This window comes from Dioszegia hungarica (genome assembly GCF_025882075.1).
Source record: "Dioszegia hungarica strain PDD-24b-2 chromosome Unknown MKK02contig_2, whole genome shotgun sequence".
Classification (NCBI taxonomy): Eukaryota; Fungi; Basidiomycota; class Tremellomycetes; order Tremellales; family Bulleribasidiaceae; genus Dioszegia; species Dioszegia hungarica.
In genome coordinates this window covers 1,935,064-1,949,274 of record NW_026515766.1, presented here as the reverse complement: position 1 = coordinate 1,949,274, position 14,211 = coordinate 1,935,064, and the positions used below count along the sequence as shown (strand labels likewise).

At 57.7% G+C, this 14,211-nt stretch overlaps 7 protein-coding genes across 7 annotated transcripts; 3 read left to right on the top strand and 4 right to left on the bottom strand.

The window, feature by feature from the left end:
* Positions 1–37: 37 nt before the first annotated feature.
* Positions 38–1,151, bottom strand: MKK02DRAFT_40166 (peroxisomal biogenesis factor 11; the record flags this gene model as incomplete). The annotated part of the gene is made up of 7 exons (XM_053090988.1): positions 38–104; positions 152–262; positions 313–540; positions 593–724; positions 773–829; positions 892–1,016; positions 1,065–1,151. 7 exons carry the CDS (start codon positions 1,149–1,151, stop codon positions 38–40), a joined length of 807 nt encoding a protein of 268 aa, XP_052949616.1.
* Positions 1,152–1,487: 336 nt separating this feature from the next.
* MKK02DRAFT_29807 (putative cytoplasm protein) lies at positions 1,488–3,157 on the top strand (the record flags this gene model as incomplete). Its single annotated transcript, XM_053087910.1, has 2 exons — positions 1,488–2,236; positions 2,284–3,157. 2 exons carry the CDS (start codon positions 1,488–1,490, stop codon positions 3,155–3,157), a joined length of 1,623 nt encoding a protein of 540 aa, XP_052949615.1.
* Positions 3,158–3,888: 731 nt separating this feature from the next.
* MKK02DRAFT_40164 (uncharacterized protein) lies at positions 3,889–4,821 on the top strand (the record flags this gene model as incomplete). The annotated part of the gene is made up of 1 exon (XM_053090987.1): positions 3,889–4,821. The coding sequence occupies one exon, from the start codon at positions 3,889–3,891 to the stop codon at positions 4,819–4,821; it is 933 nt and encodes a 310-aa protein (XP_052949614.1).
* A 1,086-nt stretch (positions 4,822–5,907) lies between these two features.
* MKK02DRAFT_40163 (uncharacterized protein) lies at positions 5,908–6,720 on the bottom strand (the record flags this gene model as incomplete). Its single annotated transcript, XM_053090986.1, has 1 exon — positions 5,908–6,720. The coding sequence occupies one exon, from the start codon at positions 6,718–6,720 to the stop codon at positions 5,908–5,910; it is 813 nt and encodes a 270-aa protein (XP_052949613.1).
* Positions 6,721–7,185: 465 nt separating this feature from the next.
* MKK02DRAFT_40162 (uncharacterized protein) lies at positions 7,186–7,959 on the bottom strand (the record flags this gene model as incomplete). The annotated part of the gene is made up of 1 exon (XM_053090985.1): positions 7,186–7,959. The coding sequence occupies one exon, from the start codon at positions 7,957–7,959 to the stop codon at positions 7,186–7,188; it is 774 nt and encodes a 257-aa protein (XP_052949612.1).
* A 635-nt stretch (positions 7,960–8,594) lies between these two features.
* MKK02DRAFT_40161 (P-loop containing nucleoside triphosphate hydrolase protein) lies at positions 8,595–12,199 on the bottom strand (the record flags this gene model as incomplete). Its single annotated transcript, XM_053090984.1, has 5 exons — positions 8,595–11,630; positions 11,674–11,794; positions 11,839–11,935; positions 11,986–12,126; positions 12,172–12,199. 5 exons carry the CDS (start codon positions 12,197–12,199, stop codon positions 8,595–8,597), a joined length of 3,423 nt encoding a protein of 1,140 aa, XP_052949611.1.
* Positions 12,200–12,693: 494 nt separating this feature from the next.
* MKK02DRAFT_40160 (uncharacterized protein) lies at positions 12,694–13,996 on the top strand (the record flags this gene model as incomplete). Its single annotated transcript, XM_053090983.1, has 2 exons — positions 12,694–12,808; positions 12,909–13,996. The coding sequence occupies 2 exons, from the start codon at positions 12,694–12,696 to the stop codon at positions 13,994–13,996; spliced, it is 1,203 nt and encodes a 400-aa protein (XP_052949610.1).
* Between the last annotated feature and the right edge of the window lie 215 nt (positions 13,997–14,211).

Here is a 14,211-nt window from a genome sequence, read left to right as displayed (position 1 = left end):
CGCTCTGCCGCCCCCTATCATCTGCCCTGTTCTATGCTCACTTGCGAGCTACCGCGGCGTGCTTGATCCACAAGGTCTGAAGGGCCATGTATGAGGTGATCGTACTGGGGTGTCAGCGTCCCGTACAAATTTATCTTGCCGAAAAACTCACCCAAGAGCACCGAGAACCCCGTCATTCAGGTTCGTATACCCAACATTCGTAGCGGGAATCCAGACATCGCAGGCGTCCATGACGAGCTGCGAGAGGATCTGTTGGCGTTGTCTGAAAGGATCAGCTACACCTCATGGATGGCCAGAAAAGACAGCACGCACTGCAACAATGCCCTGCCCTTCTCCCGTCGGTCCTCCTCCTCGGATACGCGATCACCGCCCTGCTTCTCCCCATCCGCAACAGCCTCCCTCCGCGCCACTTCTCGCGAGAGCATGTACCGCCTCGAGTCGCCACGCAGCTTGACGAGTGATGAGCCGGACGAAACGAGGGAGGAGAGGATACCGAACAGCCAGGCTTTTTGGGAAATGCGCGAGATCCGAGCGAGGCGCCTGATGAGTCAGCTGGGGTCCCATCGGGTGTTTGTAGGATCAATCAGCCTACTCTTTGTCTAGTCGTAAGGTTCCGACCTGTGTCAACCAGATGAGCATGTCGGTACCGTAGTACGTCGCCATGAGCAGCTGCTTGACGATCTGCGAGACGTGTGCGAGTTGGCCGGGGCCTTGGAGGCTGGTACTTGTCCAGTCAGCTTTCTTTTACAGGAGGCGAAAAACATCAGCTCACACTGGCCGTGCGGAAAGCTTCACCGCCGACTGCAAGAACTCGGCAGGTCGGAACAGCCTCAACGCTTATACTGTCAGTAACGCGACCTGACAACTCGCGTCGAGTAAGCAGTGCCAAACTTGCCTTTTCGGACATTCGCGAGACCCGTCTTGAGCCCGTCGAATCTCGCTGCGCCGTCGATATCCCCTCGACGCATCATGGACCACGCCAGCAAGCGAGCAGTATACTGGATCAACCGGAAGACCTGGACCGTCAACTCGGTTGCTGGTATTTAGTATCCTTGTCAACCCACCTTGTCCCGCCCGATTGTGGTGGCTACGAGCCCCAGACCCTGGGTGATCTGGGGGTGCATTATGAGCTGTCCTGCGAGCCGCGACATGATGAATGCGATGTATTGCTTAGTAAGGTCGCTGTGGGGATGATACTGCGGTAGAGGGGCAAGACACAAAGCTCATGTAGAGGAGAGGTCGGATACTTGTTAGCCGGTCCACGCATTTCCTAATGAAAGCTAATGACATTGCTATACTCCCGCTAATACAAACGGATCTGATTAGTAAATGGCGACTTACGTGATGCGTTTCAAATCAGATTTCAGATTTCGCGTCGGCGCTCGGCATGAACGACGTCGAAGCTCTTGCTATCGCCCTTTGTTCTATCACCCACCAAAGCTGATACAAAGGCACTCTCTACGTTTCTTAACACCTTCTCGAGCGACATGTTCGCTCGTTCCACCGCTATACGCTCGGCAGCTCGCTCGATCGCGAGCTCGTCCCGGTCATGCGATCAATGTCTGCATCTGGGATCTTCCATGCCAAAGCGCTTCGCCACAAGCCCTCTGCAACTCGCTTCGGCCTGCTCTAGGCGGTACGCATCGGTCCAGACGACACCTCTTCCTCCTCGCCAAGAGAAGCGTGCCCCCAAGCAGCCCTCACATAAGCCTCCCAAACGGCGCCTAGAGGCAGCATCCCAACCTCTCCGGAATGCCCCATCGGTCGCTCGCGGCCCAGTATTGCAGTGTGTCGCTCATACTACGGCGGAGCGGTACGACTTAGTCAACCTCGGCTTGGTGCTCAAGAGCCTCGGCGTCAAGTGGGACGAGGTCCCCGAAGGCGATCGGGATAGGGCGTTCGTCATTGGACCTTGGAAGGGCCGGGGCGGGGCGGAACGGCTCATCAGTGGGAAAGATGTCCGGCCTACTACCTGGAGTACTGGAAGCGGAATAGCAGGGGAGGAAGAAGAGATGGAGGAGGAGTACTCAAGGGAACAGGGGTTCGGGTACGGCGATAGAGGGGAGATATGGGTGTTCAACAGTGGAAGCTTTGTCACGTGGGGATTGACGGAGGAGGAGGGGCGAGCGTTCTTGCGGACGGTAATCAGGAAGAAGGGGGCTGGGGTCGAGAGAGGCGGTCTGGCGATCAGCGAGTATGAGGTGGAAGAGGTGGACTTTGCTGTTGACCCAACAGCGTAAGCTTACTATATCCGCCTTTTGCTCGGGCACAGCTGACATGTAGTCAAACTCACATCATGGGCAACCTCATCCTTCTCGGCGCACCACCCACACTATCCACATTCCACCCCTCCCTCTCCCTCTCGTCCCTCCTCACGCGCTATACCCTCTCCCTCGCCCTCACCCGCTCCTCTACCCTCTCGGTCCTCGAAGACCGGCTCGACGCGCACATAGCGTCCGTCTCCACCCTCCCCCTCGCGCTCTCGCGATACGGTGCGCAGCCCATGAACCGGCGCGAGGTCATCCGGAAGATCGGCGAGCTCATGGCGCTGCGCATGGCGGTCAATACCTCCGGTGGGGGGCTGGACGAGACGCCCGAATTCTACTGGTCCGAGCCCGCCCTGGAGGAGTACTTTGACACCATCACGTCCGAGTTTGAAATCAAGGAACGGATCGAGACGATCAATAAGAAGATTGATTATGCGCAGGAAATCCAGAATACGCTGCGGGCGTTGTTGACGGAGGCGAGCGGGCATCGGATGGAGATTATCATTATTGCGTTGATTGCGGTGGAGGTGGTTTTGGCGTTGATAAGGGAGGGACCGGAGTTGAGCGAGCTGGTCATCATGCCTGCGATCGGGTCGATTGGGCAGATGTTGGGGCTGCAGGCGGCGCCGGGAAAGTGGGAGGCGGAGGTGGGTAAGGTGGATCATGCAGGTCATGGACACGGCCACGGGCATGGGGAAGCGGGCGGGTGGGAGAGACATAGGAGAGATAGGGCGGAGAGACTAGAGGCGATGGAGCCGGTCATTGGTGGGGAGCTGGGACATCTCGGGAAATCACATCTGAGGGAACAGGCTCGAGTGGCGGAGCCGGAGACAGGGGGAGGGGTGCTCAGCTGGCTGAGTGCGGGGCGAGAGGGACCTAGATTAGTATAGAGACTAGATGACATCAACCTACTCAATATGACTGACCGACCAGACAACTCACATTCCTGATCATTGTCAACTGACCCATAGGCCGATGAAGGCCGGGCGTGCGCGTGTGAAGTCTGCCCTGCCTTATAGTGGCAAAACAGGATACAGGACCATGATGATCTTGTGCCACGCCGCGGACTGCAGCCAGTATCACGGAGGAGTCAAAGCTGATGCGGAGGAGTAGGTGCTATCTCCGTGCCGTGACCATTCGCTTTCCCAGTCAATACATTGCTCAATATCTTGTCCCTCTTGCGGTGGCAACGATGGATCCAGCCACGCGGGTACTCCATATCGCTCATACAATGGATTTGAGCTGGCTGACTATCCTTTTTCGGCCGGATCATGTCATGACCTGTAAGTGTGCTCTTTGTTCGCACGAGCCCTGCAGCGCGCGCCATCTGCGCCACTGAGCTCCGCCGGCCATTATAAGCGCTACGCGTTTCACACACCGGGTTGGTGAAAGGAATATCCTCCGTCACCTAGGCTGTGGGGGGAACGACCGGAGTACTTATCGCCCGCCTAACCCTTGTTCCTCCTGATATTGCCCATCATCCCTGTGCGACCGGCTTTCCCCACACTCCACTGCTCTTCATACTTCAAAGTTCACACCGCGCGTCCATCTTTTACGTCTCGCTCACTTCTCACTTCGACACACTTCACACTTCGACGACCACTTCGCACAGTTTGCGACCATGGGTACCCCTGAGGCAGATCTTCCGATGCTTGCTCCTGCACCGATCATTGTCAATGTGGATTCTCTCCACAAGCACCTTGACACCTTCGTCGCAGAATTGAAGAAAGCGAGCGATGCACACGGGGAGTGGGACCGCTCTGTCGCTGTTTCCGACAATCAGAAGGGGGATAAGACTATCTCGCCAGATGTGCACGACGAGGTGTTGCCTCGCTTCACGGACTTCTTCAAGACCTGGACGACCTTCTGCAAAGTGTCAGAGTCCAAGGACAAGGTCTCCAGCCCGCAGGTATCCATGGAAATTCTTCTCCCCCACCTGTACACGATCTTCTCTGCAAACTACAGAGCGCCCACATCGTTCACTGACTTGGAACCATGGACCGCTCGTTGCAGGCACTTGGCTCAAGCTCTCACCGAGACGACGCTCAGAAAAGGGTCCCGGGCAACCGTCGTCAAGAGATACAGCACTGGGGTGGCGAAATCGCTCATGACCAAAAGCGAGGCATGGAGTAGCCTGAGAGACATGGCGTACGGTCTTGACGGACTGACAGTGGATGCTCTCAAGAAAGGGTTCGCGGCACAGAAGTATCGCGCGTACCTCGGGGAAAAGTTGCAGGACGCCTACAATGCCGCGTATGATCTTTCATCCAAGATCGACGAGGGGGTTGTCCTTTCTCGGCTCTTCGATGAGGGCAGGAAGGCTTACAGGACCATGCTGGACTTGCTCTACGCCGTCGCCATCGCTGCTCCCGACCCCGCTCCCGATCCCAATCCCGGCGTGCGTATGACTGATGAGGAGGAGAAGTACCGCGTATTCCTGCATGAGAGGATTGGAGAGAAGGAGATAGGTGATGATACTGAATGGGGGGAGGAGCTCAGTGATGATGAATCTTATGACAAGGTCGGTGTCGAGTGGGAGTATGATGAGGCCTGAGGGATGAGCGTTAGCCAATGGTCAGAATAGCATCGTGGTATCGGCATGCGTTGATCAGTACGGTCTCATGTATATTTTCCCAGTGCATTGTCTCCTCGGACGGAGAACTCGTAAGAGTAAGTCTTCAGCTCAGAGACTCCACCTGATCCCGACCTTTGTGCCGGTTGAGTTTGAAGAGTGTATCATTCTGCGGTGTCCTGCCGAACACGTCAGGCATGTGCGCAGTGAGAAATTAGAGCAGCCATGGTCCGCGACAAGCAGACCCAAGTCGCATTTATATGTCTGCCTGAATTCTGATCTTCTGCACAGACAGCTTCGCCTATCGAGTCCACTAGCGTGCCTGTGCCCAAGTTGTAACTGCAACATACCATATTGCATCATTGATCATCCGACACCGCTTCCCCCTCCACATCGCGATGGGATCCTCGCGTATCGGCATCGCCAATACCCCCCTCGTCAGCCACGCCACCACGAACCAACCTGGCTCTGGGAATGTACAGGCCGCAAGGTCGGGCGAGACGGCACTGTCGTGACTTGTACATAGGTGGATTTGAGGAGCAATACCTGGGTGGCGAATGAATCTGGGTGGCAAATCGCCCGAAAGAGGATGATTGATTACTATGCTGCGAGGCGAGAAGCTACGACGACGTCGCTGAGACATTTGCGGACGGATTGCTTGTCCGGATGGACAGAAGGTGCTGAGACATCGCTGGGAGGGCGCTAAGCTGCGTCTCAGGGTGGCAAATGGCGACGGGCGCCAGCGGCGCCGGCCATACGCCATACATATCATATGCGTCTGTAGTCTGTGCAGGCTGATTAGCAACGTCGCCGGGCGTCGCAGAGTGTAGTGAAGACCTTGCAGAACGTAGCCGGGAAGTAGCATGACATGGGTAGCAACGGGACCTCACGGAAACATCCCCGCACTGCTCTCCAGCTCATTTCTTCCCAGAAGTTCAACACCAGAGGTCAGTACATTGTGGACCTGGTATGATGGTTGAACGACCAAAGAGACAGAACACACGCCGACGGAAGTAGGGGATGTATTCATACACGTCTGACATATGACGACGAAGACAAGTAGGGACGTTAGACAAGGCGGAAGATGGGAGGAGATGTCCCAATTTCACTTGCCACCGATGGTCCGAATCGGACCAGCAGTCCACGCCTCGCCGGCACCCGCATCCGCTGGCGCATCGGCCCTTCGGTCAGAAGACCGACACCGTCGTGCCCATCGTCCATCAGAGTGGCGGACAGCGCACTCTTCACCTCTTGACTGAAAGCCAGAGTGTCCATTGAGGATTCCAGCTCATGTGCTCGCCAATCCTCGGGAGTCAACTTCGAGAGCCACTGACCGACCGAGTCCTGATATGTCACCGACAGATCTTCCTCCGCCTCCATCAGCCATTTGACAAGGTCTGGGGCCACCTTAGGGGTCGGATCATCTTCGCTGACATAGAGCTCGTTGCGTGACTTCCCGGGCTGCTGATCGACAACCGTTACCTTGTGACGGACTGCGAGCTGTGTGGGGATGGAGAATGCCTTGTCGTCCTTGGTGCCGAGAACGTGAAAGACGTCTGACCAATCGAGCTCGTCAAAGTCAGTGTAGCGATTGAAGCAGGCCGACGGCGCCAATGAGAGATTGATGTACCCTTTTTCGTCCGGGATGGCGTTGTCTCCGCTGAATGCACAGGGAAGAACGACAGAAGAGGTCGCAAGGGTGGATTCAGGCAGCTTGGCAGTCGCAATCTCGGGCCAGGTGTTCTCCTCGAAGTCCCTAACGGTAGTGCCAGCATGGCCTGGTTTGAGCAAGAAGGGCCGAGTGAAATCCAAATCCTTGATGGCTGGTGAACCATAAGCAGGCTTGTACGCACTCACTGCAGTGGTAGGGTGGAAGGACATGTCGAGCAAAAGCGAGGAAAGGTGGCGGATAACGAGTGGCGAAGACGAGATAATGATGCAAACTGTGGCAAGTCATGACCGAGCCTGTCCGTTGCGATGCTCGCGATCGAATTACCTGGGGTCATGTCTAAGGATGTCGTGAGGTTCTGAAGCTTTGGCTGCTACGTATCTGCTTCTCGAAGTCCCAATGACGTGCTAGTCAGATTCGTGAGATCCTTTCAAGTTCCAGTATACCTGTTTCGATTTTCAGCTGCAAGCCGCCCTCTGTACTCGGCAGTGGTGGTTGGCGATGACAGGGAGGCTGATATCAGCTATGTTCTGGGACTCGATGTGATGAGTCGTTCATTAGACGGCAACGACGATATCGAAGCTGGATTGTCGGACAGCGGTACTTCACACGCACTTTCCGAACAATCGTACTGCATACATACCCGAATGTACATTGGCGAGCGCTTCCAAATGCATCTACTTGCCCTGCTCAAACTTGAGTAGAAGACTCCGGCTCGCCCCACAGCCGATCTCAAATTCCTTCAAAGGTAACTTCACCGTCTTGGTATCCTTCCCACTGATCAGCTTACCGAACGCCTTGTCCAGGGGCCCGAATCTTGGGACTGTAAAGGCCGCCGAGGTCAGGGCAGGCAACTCGTCCCAAGTGAGCACATGGAGAGGTCGCTTGAAGGCTGTGTCAAGCTTCCAGGTGGCATCGCCGGATTCGGGCCACCAATTCAAGTGCGGTGAAGTTGAAAGTGTCGCCTCGAGAGGGATGCCTTCCGTGAGAGGTCCGGAATTGACCCAGTCCAAGCCGCGTTTTGAACCTTTGGGGTTCTTCGTGTCATCGTAAGAGTAGCGCGCGCGAATCGTCACATCATGGCAGATGGCCAGTCGGACTTGAAAGATGACCGCTTGGTCGTTCGAGCCGAAGCCGAGTATGCTGAAGGGTTCCGACCAGACAGGAGTGTCAAAGTCGGAGTAATGGGTGTCTCTCAGCTCGATTGGGAAGTGATCATCAGGGTCAAAGTCAGAGACATATTCACCGATCTTGGTACAAGGCAAAACCCACTTCGTACGATTGCGCACCTCTTGTGAAAGGTGATCAGACACGGCACGGTCCCAGGTGGTGAGTTTGAATTGGGTCTCAGTAGCTGAGTCCGCCATGTACGGGCCGGCGAAATCATACTTGCTGATTTCGGTCTCCATGGTAGCGTGAGTGAGAGGGAGGGTGACATTGCGTTGAGACATTGTGAAGGATACGTCGCGATCTGAGTTGGTATCGTTGGCTAGGTGAAAGTGACTGGTGGAAAAGACTCGTCGGCGATGCAGCTGCTGCCTCTCTTTATATGACGATGCGTAGACAACCACAGCTGGGCGCTGTTTCAAAAGCTGTGCAGCGAAGGCGTGATCAGTCAGGTCAGCGGTGCTTCAAATGAGAGCGAGGTCGACCACGACGTCATTTCACAAAGGATAGACAAGCTATGGGTGTCGCTCAAGTCGATTCTGTGCCTTCCGACTCTGACGGCGACTCGGCCGATAAGAGGGTCTTGATGACGTAGACCTGTGTACACGTTTCAGCGCCGCGGCTCTCCTTTCACCGTCAGAGCCACAATCAGTCTCTGCCGCCTGTAGAACACGGCGTCTCTGAGGTCAGCGTCGCCCTCTGGGGCCACTCATTGCCTGTTGCGCAGCAGCCTTGAGCTATAGTTGTCAGCCCTTTTCCCACGTGTCTGAGAGGTCAGTGGATCAGTATGTTAGCCCAAGCCATACTACCATGCCCTGCATGTATCAAATGCTCCCTCCCATCACGCCTAAACAATCCCGTCCCAAAGTCCGAGTCTACGTCCCCTTCTCCCCCTGCTCTACTCATCCCATCTCCCCGCTCATCTCGGCGGCCCCATCGTTTCCGCCCCCACACCCGCCCGCATCCCCAAACTCGGCCTAAACAATCCCTGCACACTCGGTCTCGCCCCCATCGGCCTCAGCTGCGCCATGCTCATACTCGGTCTTGGGCCCCTCAGGCTCCCCGTCTCCCCTACCCCAGTCACCACCGGCATGCTCCCGAGGTTGAGCGTGGACGCCCGCCTGCTGAGCGACGACGCGGTCGGCGCGAACAGGCGGTGTGCGCCTCCGCTCAATGCGCTCTGGGTGCTGACGTCTCCGGCGAAAGGCGCGAGAGAGCTGTTATCGGCCGGATGGGAGCTGGCCATTCCGGGTGCGGTGGACAGGCGGGCCTTGCTGCGTGCGGTCCGAAGGGGGCCGATACTGGATGCACGGCGGTTGAGGGTGGGGAAGCCGGACGAGATGGAGGGTCTGGGACCGGTCGTTCCGGATACGGAAACGGGGGAGGCTGTCTTGCCCGCTGCCTTGCCGATAGAGGACATGGTTGGACGGTAGAGGCCCGAGCCGGAGCCTGACGCGAGGGATTGGGGAGGGTAGGAGCCGGCATAGCTCGTGCTGGTATTACCGCCTGGAACGTCCGAGCGGTCATTCAGGGGTAGGCGGATCCGAGTCGGTGGACCCAGCCCAAGACCGAGCGGAGCAGGCTGCTTGCTAGGCTCAGAGTCAGGTGAGGAGCCAGATGAGCCCTCCTCATCCAGCGTCCGAAGGCCCGAGAGGATTGCAGCCGGTCGGTATGTCCGAGCTCCCTTCCAGTACTCGTTCTGCCCAGCTGAAGAAGAGGGGAGAGAGGGAACAGGTGGAGGCGGCATGGATGGTGCGAAGGGAGAAGGACCGAGGGGAGAGGGGAGCCGGCGGACCGGTATCGAAGAGGATGGCTGGCTGGGCGGACTGGATTTGGGTAAGGCGATGGTCTGTTTCATGGCCGAGACGGGCGGCGCGGCGCGTGGTATGATCCGTTTGGGCTTTGGAAGCGAGAGGACCGGTAATGGCTTGACGGTATCCCCGCACTCCTCCCATTCGCCCGAAGCATCCCCATCTTCTCCTGAACTGAGCAGATTCCCCGAGCTGGAATCATCGCTCGTCATGACCTTCATCTGCTCCAGATCCCCTTCTCCCGCCTCGTCCTTCCACCGCAGACCCTTGATGACCGGTCGAGCCTTGGCGATAGGCTTGACAGGCGCCAAAGAATGACGGAGTTTCCGCTTGCCGGGTGTCGTGACGTGATGTGGTTTCCGCAGGGGCGAAGCTGGGAGTTTGAGATTCTGCGCCGCGAAGAGCCGCTTGCCGGCAGGAGAAGCGAGAACCGCGGATTTGAGCGAGAAGGACGCCTCGCCGGGTCGGGACAGGACGGACGGGCGACTACGGGCTGGCCGGCCCAGAGTAGCTCGAGCGGTTGCGGTAGGGGGCGATATGCTGGTAGCTGCTGGCCGGCCGAGAGAGGGTGCTGCGGGGATGGAGGGGAGTGCACCGCTAGCGGCAGAGAGAAAGAAGCTGGATAGTGCCGAGCGGCTGGACTCGCCCATACGCTCCAGCTCGCCAGTGATGTCCCCAAACTGCGCCCCACGAGCTGCGAGCTCGGCGAGCTGAGACGCCAGACCGGTAGACAGCCGGTGCAGCGTCGAAGCAGCAGTAGCGATCGCCCCCGCCTGTGCCTGGATGGTCTGACGATACACCTTCTCCCTCGCCTCCATGATCGCCCGGTCCACCTCGGCTCGCTTGAGCTGGACGTGCGTCTTGACATTATCCAGATCGGATGGGTCGACCGAAGGGCCGAATTTCCGCTGTTCGAGGTTCCCGAGGACGCCGTCGATGGTGAGCTTTTGGCTAGCCTCCTTGTCGATAGCGTTGATGGCGGATGCGTTGGACTTGTAGCGCATGTCCTGCTGGCGGATGAGGGAGTTGAACAGGGTGATTTCCGCCCCGGCCTTTTGCTCTTCGGCCTCCTGTAGCCGTCCCTTCAGCGCCGCGACGATCATCTCCGCTCCGTCCCATCCCGCCCTCTTGCTTGCTCCATCCGCCAAGACGCCCATAGACCCAGCGACCATATCCGCCACATCCACGACGGCCTTCTGGCAATCCTCTCTGTCCTTCATTCGCCGATTATCATTCCACACCTTCTCCCCGTTCCGCATCTCCGCAATCTCCTTCTTGAGCGCCGCCACCTCGGTATTCAGCCGCTGGATGGCCTCGAGGTACGCCTGTACCCGGACATCCACGCCCTGTGTATTCCGGCTGACCTTGGTCGAGACGTTCTTGGCCTTGTTGGCCCAGACGAGGGTGTTGTTGGTATCCTCGAGGTCGCGCGACGAAGGGGAGATGCAGACGACCATGACCGTCCGACAATTGCCGCCGAGGGAGAATTTGAGCATCCGAGTGAGCTTGCTGTTGCGGTAGGGGATGTGGGGGCGCTGGCCGGCGGTGGGGCGTTCGCAGAGCGCGGCGATGCAGGAAGAGAGGGAAAGAAGGGATTTGTTGATATTGGCACCTTCGCGCATCCGAGCGCCCATGTTGGAGGTAGCTGCAGCGCGCTCGCTGCCCGCCAGATCGATGATGGAGAGGGTCGCCGAGGACATGCATTGCCGAACGGATGATTCCGCCATGTCAATCTCGCATCCTTTGCTGTTCCGCCCGATGTTGATCTGGAGGACAGCGTGCGAGCGAGAGGATACGGCATTCATCGCGGTTGATGAGGTGCTCCGACGAGCGTTTCCGAGCTGGACGTAGTCCATGACCTCCTCGACCGATTGAGGGCGGAGGAGCGTGACCTTGTCCACCCGCACCCGCTCCTTTTCGTTCTCGAGCAGCTTCAGTCCGCCGACTGGTGGTACCGTCCCCTCCGGAGCGAGCAGATCCCGAATGGTCTCGTTGTAGATTTCCACCATGGACACCTCGATATGCGTCTCGTAGTCGTCCTTGCTCTCTTCGATCCGGCGGAATAGCTCGGCAGTGGTGCGGATGATGATACCGGGCTCTTCTGGGGTGCCGCTGATGGTGTGGGTCTTTCCGCATCCTGTCGCCTGGAGAGTCAGCTCAACACATGATTCAGACTGCACGACTCACGCCATACGCAAACACAGTCGCGTTGAAGCCGGTCAATACCCCATCAATCAGCGGCAGCGCCGTCTTCTCAAACACCTCCTCCTGCGTTGCCTCCATCTTCAGCACACTATCAAAGATGTATCTGGCCTATCAGCCACACCCTGTTACACCTGGAGCTGTACTAACTGTCTGTTCTTGTATCGCTTCGCTCCGGGCTGGCCCCGCCTGGTCTCCGCTCCCACCTCGGGCTTGTCAAAGTCAAGCATCCGGTCATCGCAGACATCTGAGCCTATGAGCTGAGGCTCCGAGAATATTGACCAGGGTGCAGCTCACCTATCACTTGTCGTATAGAGCCGGCTGATATAGGTCGTCGGGGAGACGAGGCAAAGTTTCCATCCCCGAGAAAATAGTGTTGAGTGATAGGTCGGGAGAGGAATGGCTGCTCTCGCTCGGCGTGAAATGGGCGGACCCGGACTGCTAATGAGCTGGCTAGCCATGAGTCAGCGTGAGTCTACCTACCGACGATCTGAATAGCGTTGCTGTCCATGTTGTTGGGTTCCTTGTAGCAACACAACCGTCAGGCCAGTCCTTCGACCAGGCGATTCAGACAACAAACTTGGCTGGCGCCGCGACTTAGCACCTCCGTCTCCAAACTTTTCGTCGGTCGCAACAGAGGACTGGGGCAGTCTGTGTGGCTGCAGACGGCTGGGTGCGCAGGTTGTAGAGATGGCTATAGAGGAGGGTTGATAGCAGTCAAAAGTTGTTGTTGATGTCTTTGATCGTTCAACCTTTGCTTGCTGCAAGAAAGGTAGGCGCGTCCCCTCGACGTACGTAAGCAAACAAAGCAGCCGAGCGGGGATCGCCGGGCGCGGCTGCTTTCTTTATGTGCGCGTCCCTGGAGAGGCTCACGGGATGGGTAACATCTATTATCCATACATATACCTTCTTGATACATCTACTTGCTTGCTCATACAGAGTCGGTCCTAGGTGGCTTCTCTCCGCAGCGTCGAATGGCCCCGAAATCATCGCACAGCATTCACCATGGAAACCCCAAACACGCGATCGAGGCGGAAGCGCGAGTTGAACGATGAGGATGAAGGCGGGACGGTCAGGTGGATGCAGGATACCAAGATGAAGCGGATGATGATGGCAGATAGTGAGTGTCTATGTTCCGCTCTGGACTGCTTTCGGACATGTCATTTTTTTTATACAACACGGGTTGATGGGTGATATCGTCTTCAGGGCTAACACGCCAGAACCGATCCCAATCCCCTCCCCTACGCAAAGACCAGTCTTTCGGACCACAACACGCGACTCTTCTGAACCCAACGCTGCCGGTCCATCTACCCGACCCGCCCGGAAACGGCCCTTCCGCGCCCAGCGCTCCCTCCCCTCACAACTCTCCAATCTCGCCAGCCCCGCCGACCGCGCCGCGGCTCAACGGTCCGCCAGCATGCCAAACAAAGAAGCGGGGGATGGGGGTGTCCTGGACGATCTGCTCGATCGGGCGTTCAAGACGTTCTCGGTGCAGCTACAGCCTAAAGTAGCGACAGGCGGGCGGCGGTCTTTGCCGAATCCGGGACAGCCGGGAGAGGCGCGGTCGGGGGCGTTCGAACGGCAACTGTCGGGAGGGAGTGGGAGTTCGAGCTCTGCCTCGGCATCAGCGCTGGGGTCAGGCTCGGGCTCGCGAATACCTCCAGCTCCGGTACAGATGGCAAGGACACGGTCGCCCGAGGAGGTCGCTCGGCCAGCTATCGTACCCACCCGCAAAGTCCTCAACGAGCAGCCCATCAAGGCGAACAATACCCGCCCCCGTCCTGCCCCTCCACCGTCTACCAAACCCACTCCTTTCCCCCATCCTCAACAACACGCTTTGGCTCCGACCACTAAATCACCACCTACCGGCGCAACTCCTGGTAAACGGCCAACCCTTTCCCAAACAGCTCGCACCGGACCGCGCGTCGGACTCTCCTCCCGTCCCGCTCATATCACATCAAACCCCAAATTGTCTACCACAACTACCTCCACCACCTCCCGGCCGCTTGCACCCACGCGCTCGGGCTTCAAACCTCCCTTCCTGCAACAACCCGCCATCCGGTGCAGTCCCCGCGGCCAGGCCAAATTTGCCGTTCCGGCGCCACAGCAGACGCCCTCCAAAACGCGGGCCGGTGCAGCCGTGCTCGCTCGGTCAAATCTCGCGCCACCACTCCAGGCGGACGAGCCGACGAGAAACGCCCCTTCGTCGGACTCGGCGGGCGACGAGAGCTTTGATAGCTTTGATGGCATGTTTCAGGCGGGAGGGGAGGATGTTGAGGCGTTGATGAGGGCGACGGATGGGAGGTAGGGATGGGGACAATCCGCACGTGCAGGTGCGGAGTAATGGGGGATGGGAATTGACAGGGAGAGAGGACAATTGTTGGAGGATAGGATGCTGGGGTTTCGGATTCACGATTGCTGGTATACCAGGTCATTCTTGGCTATTGCCAGTTCAGAATGGCGACTCGTATTGCCGTCCAGCAAGTCTACGGTAATCCCTTATGTATGTACTTCATATCTCCA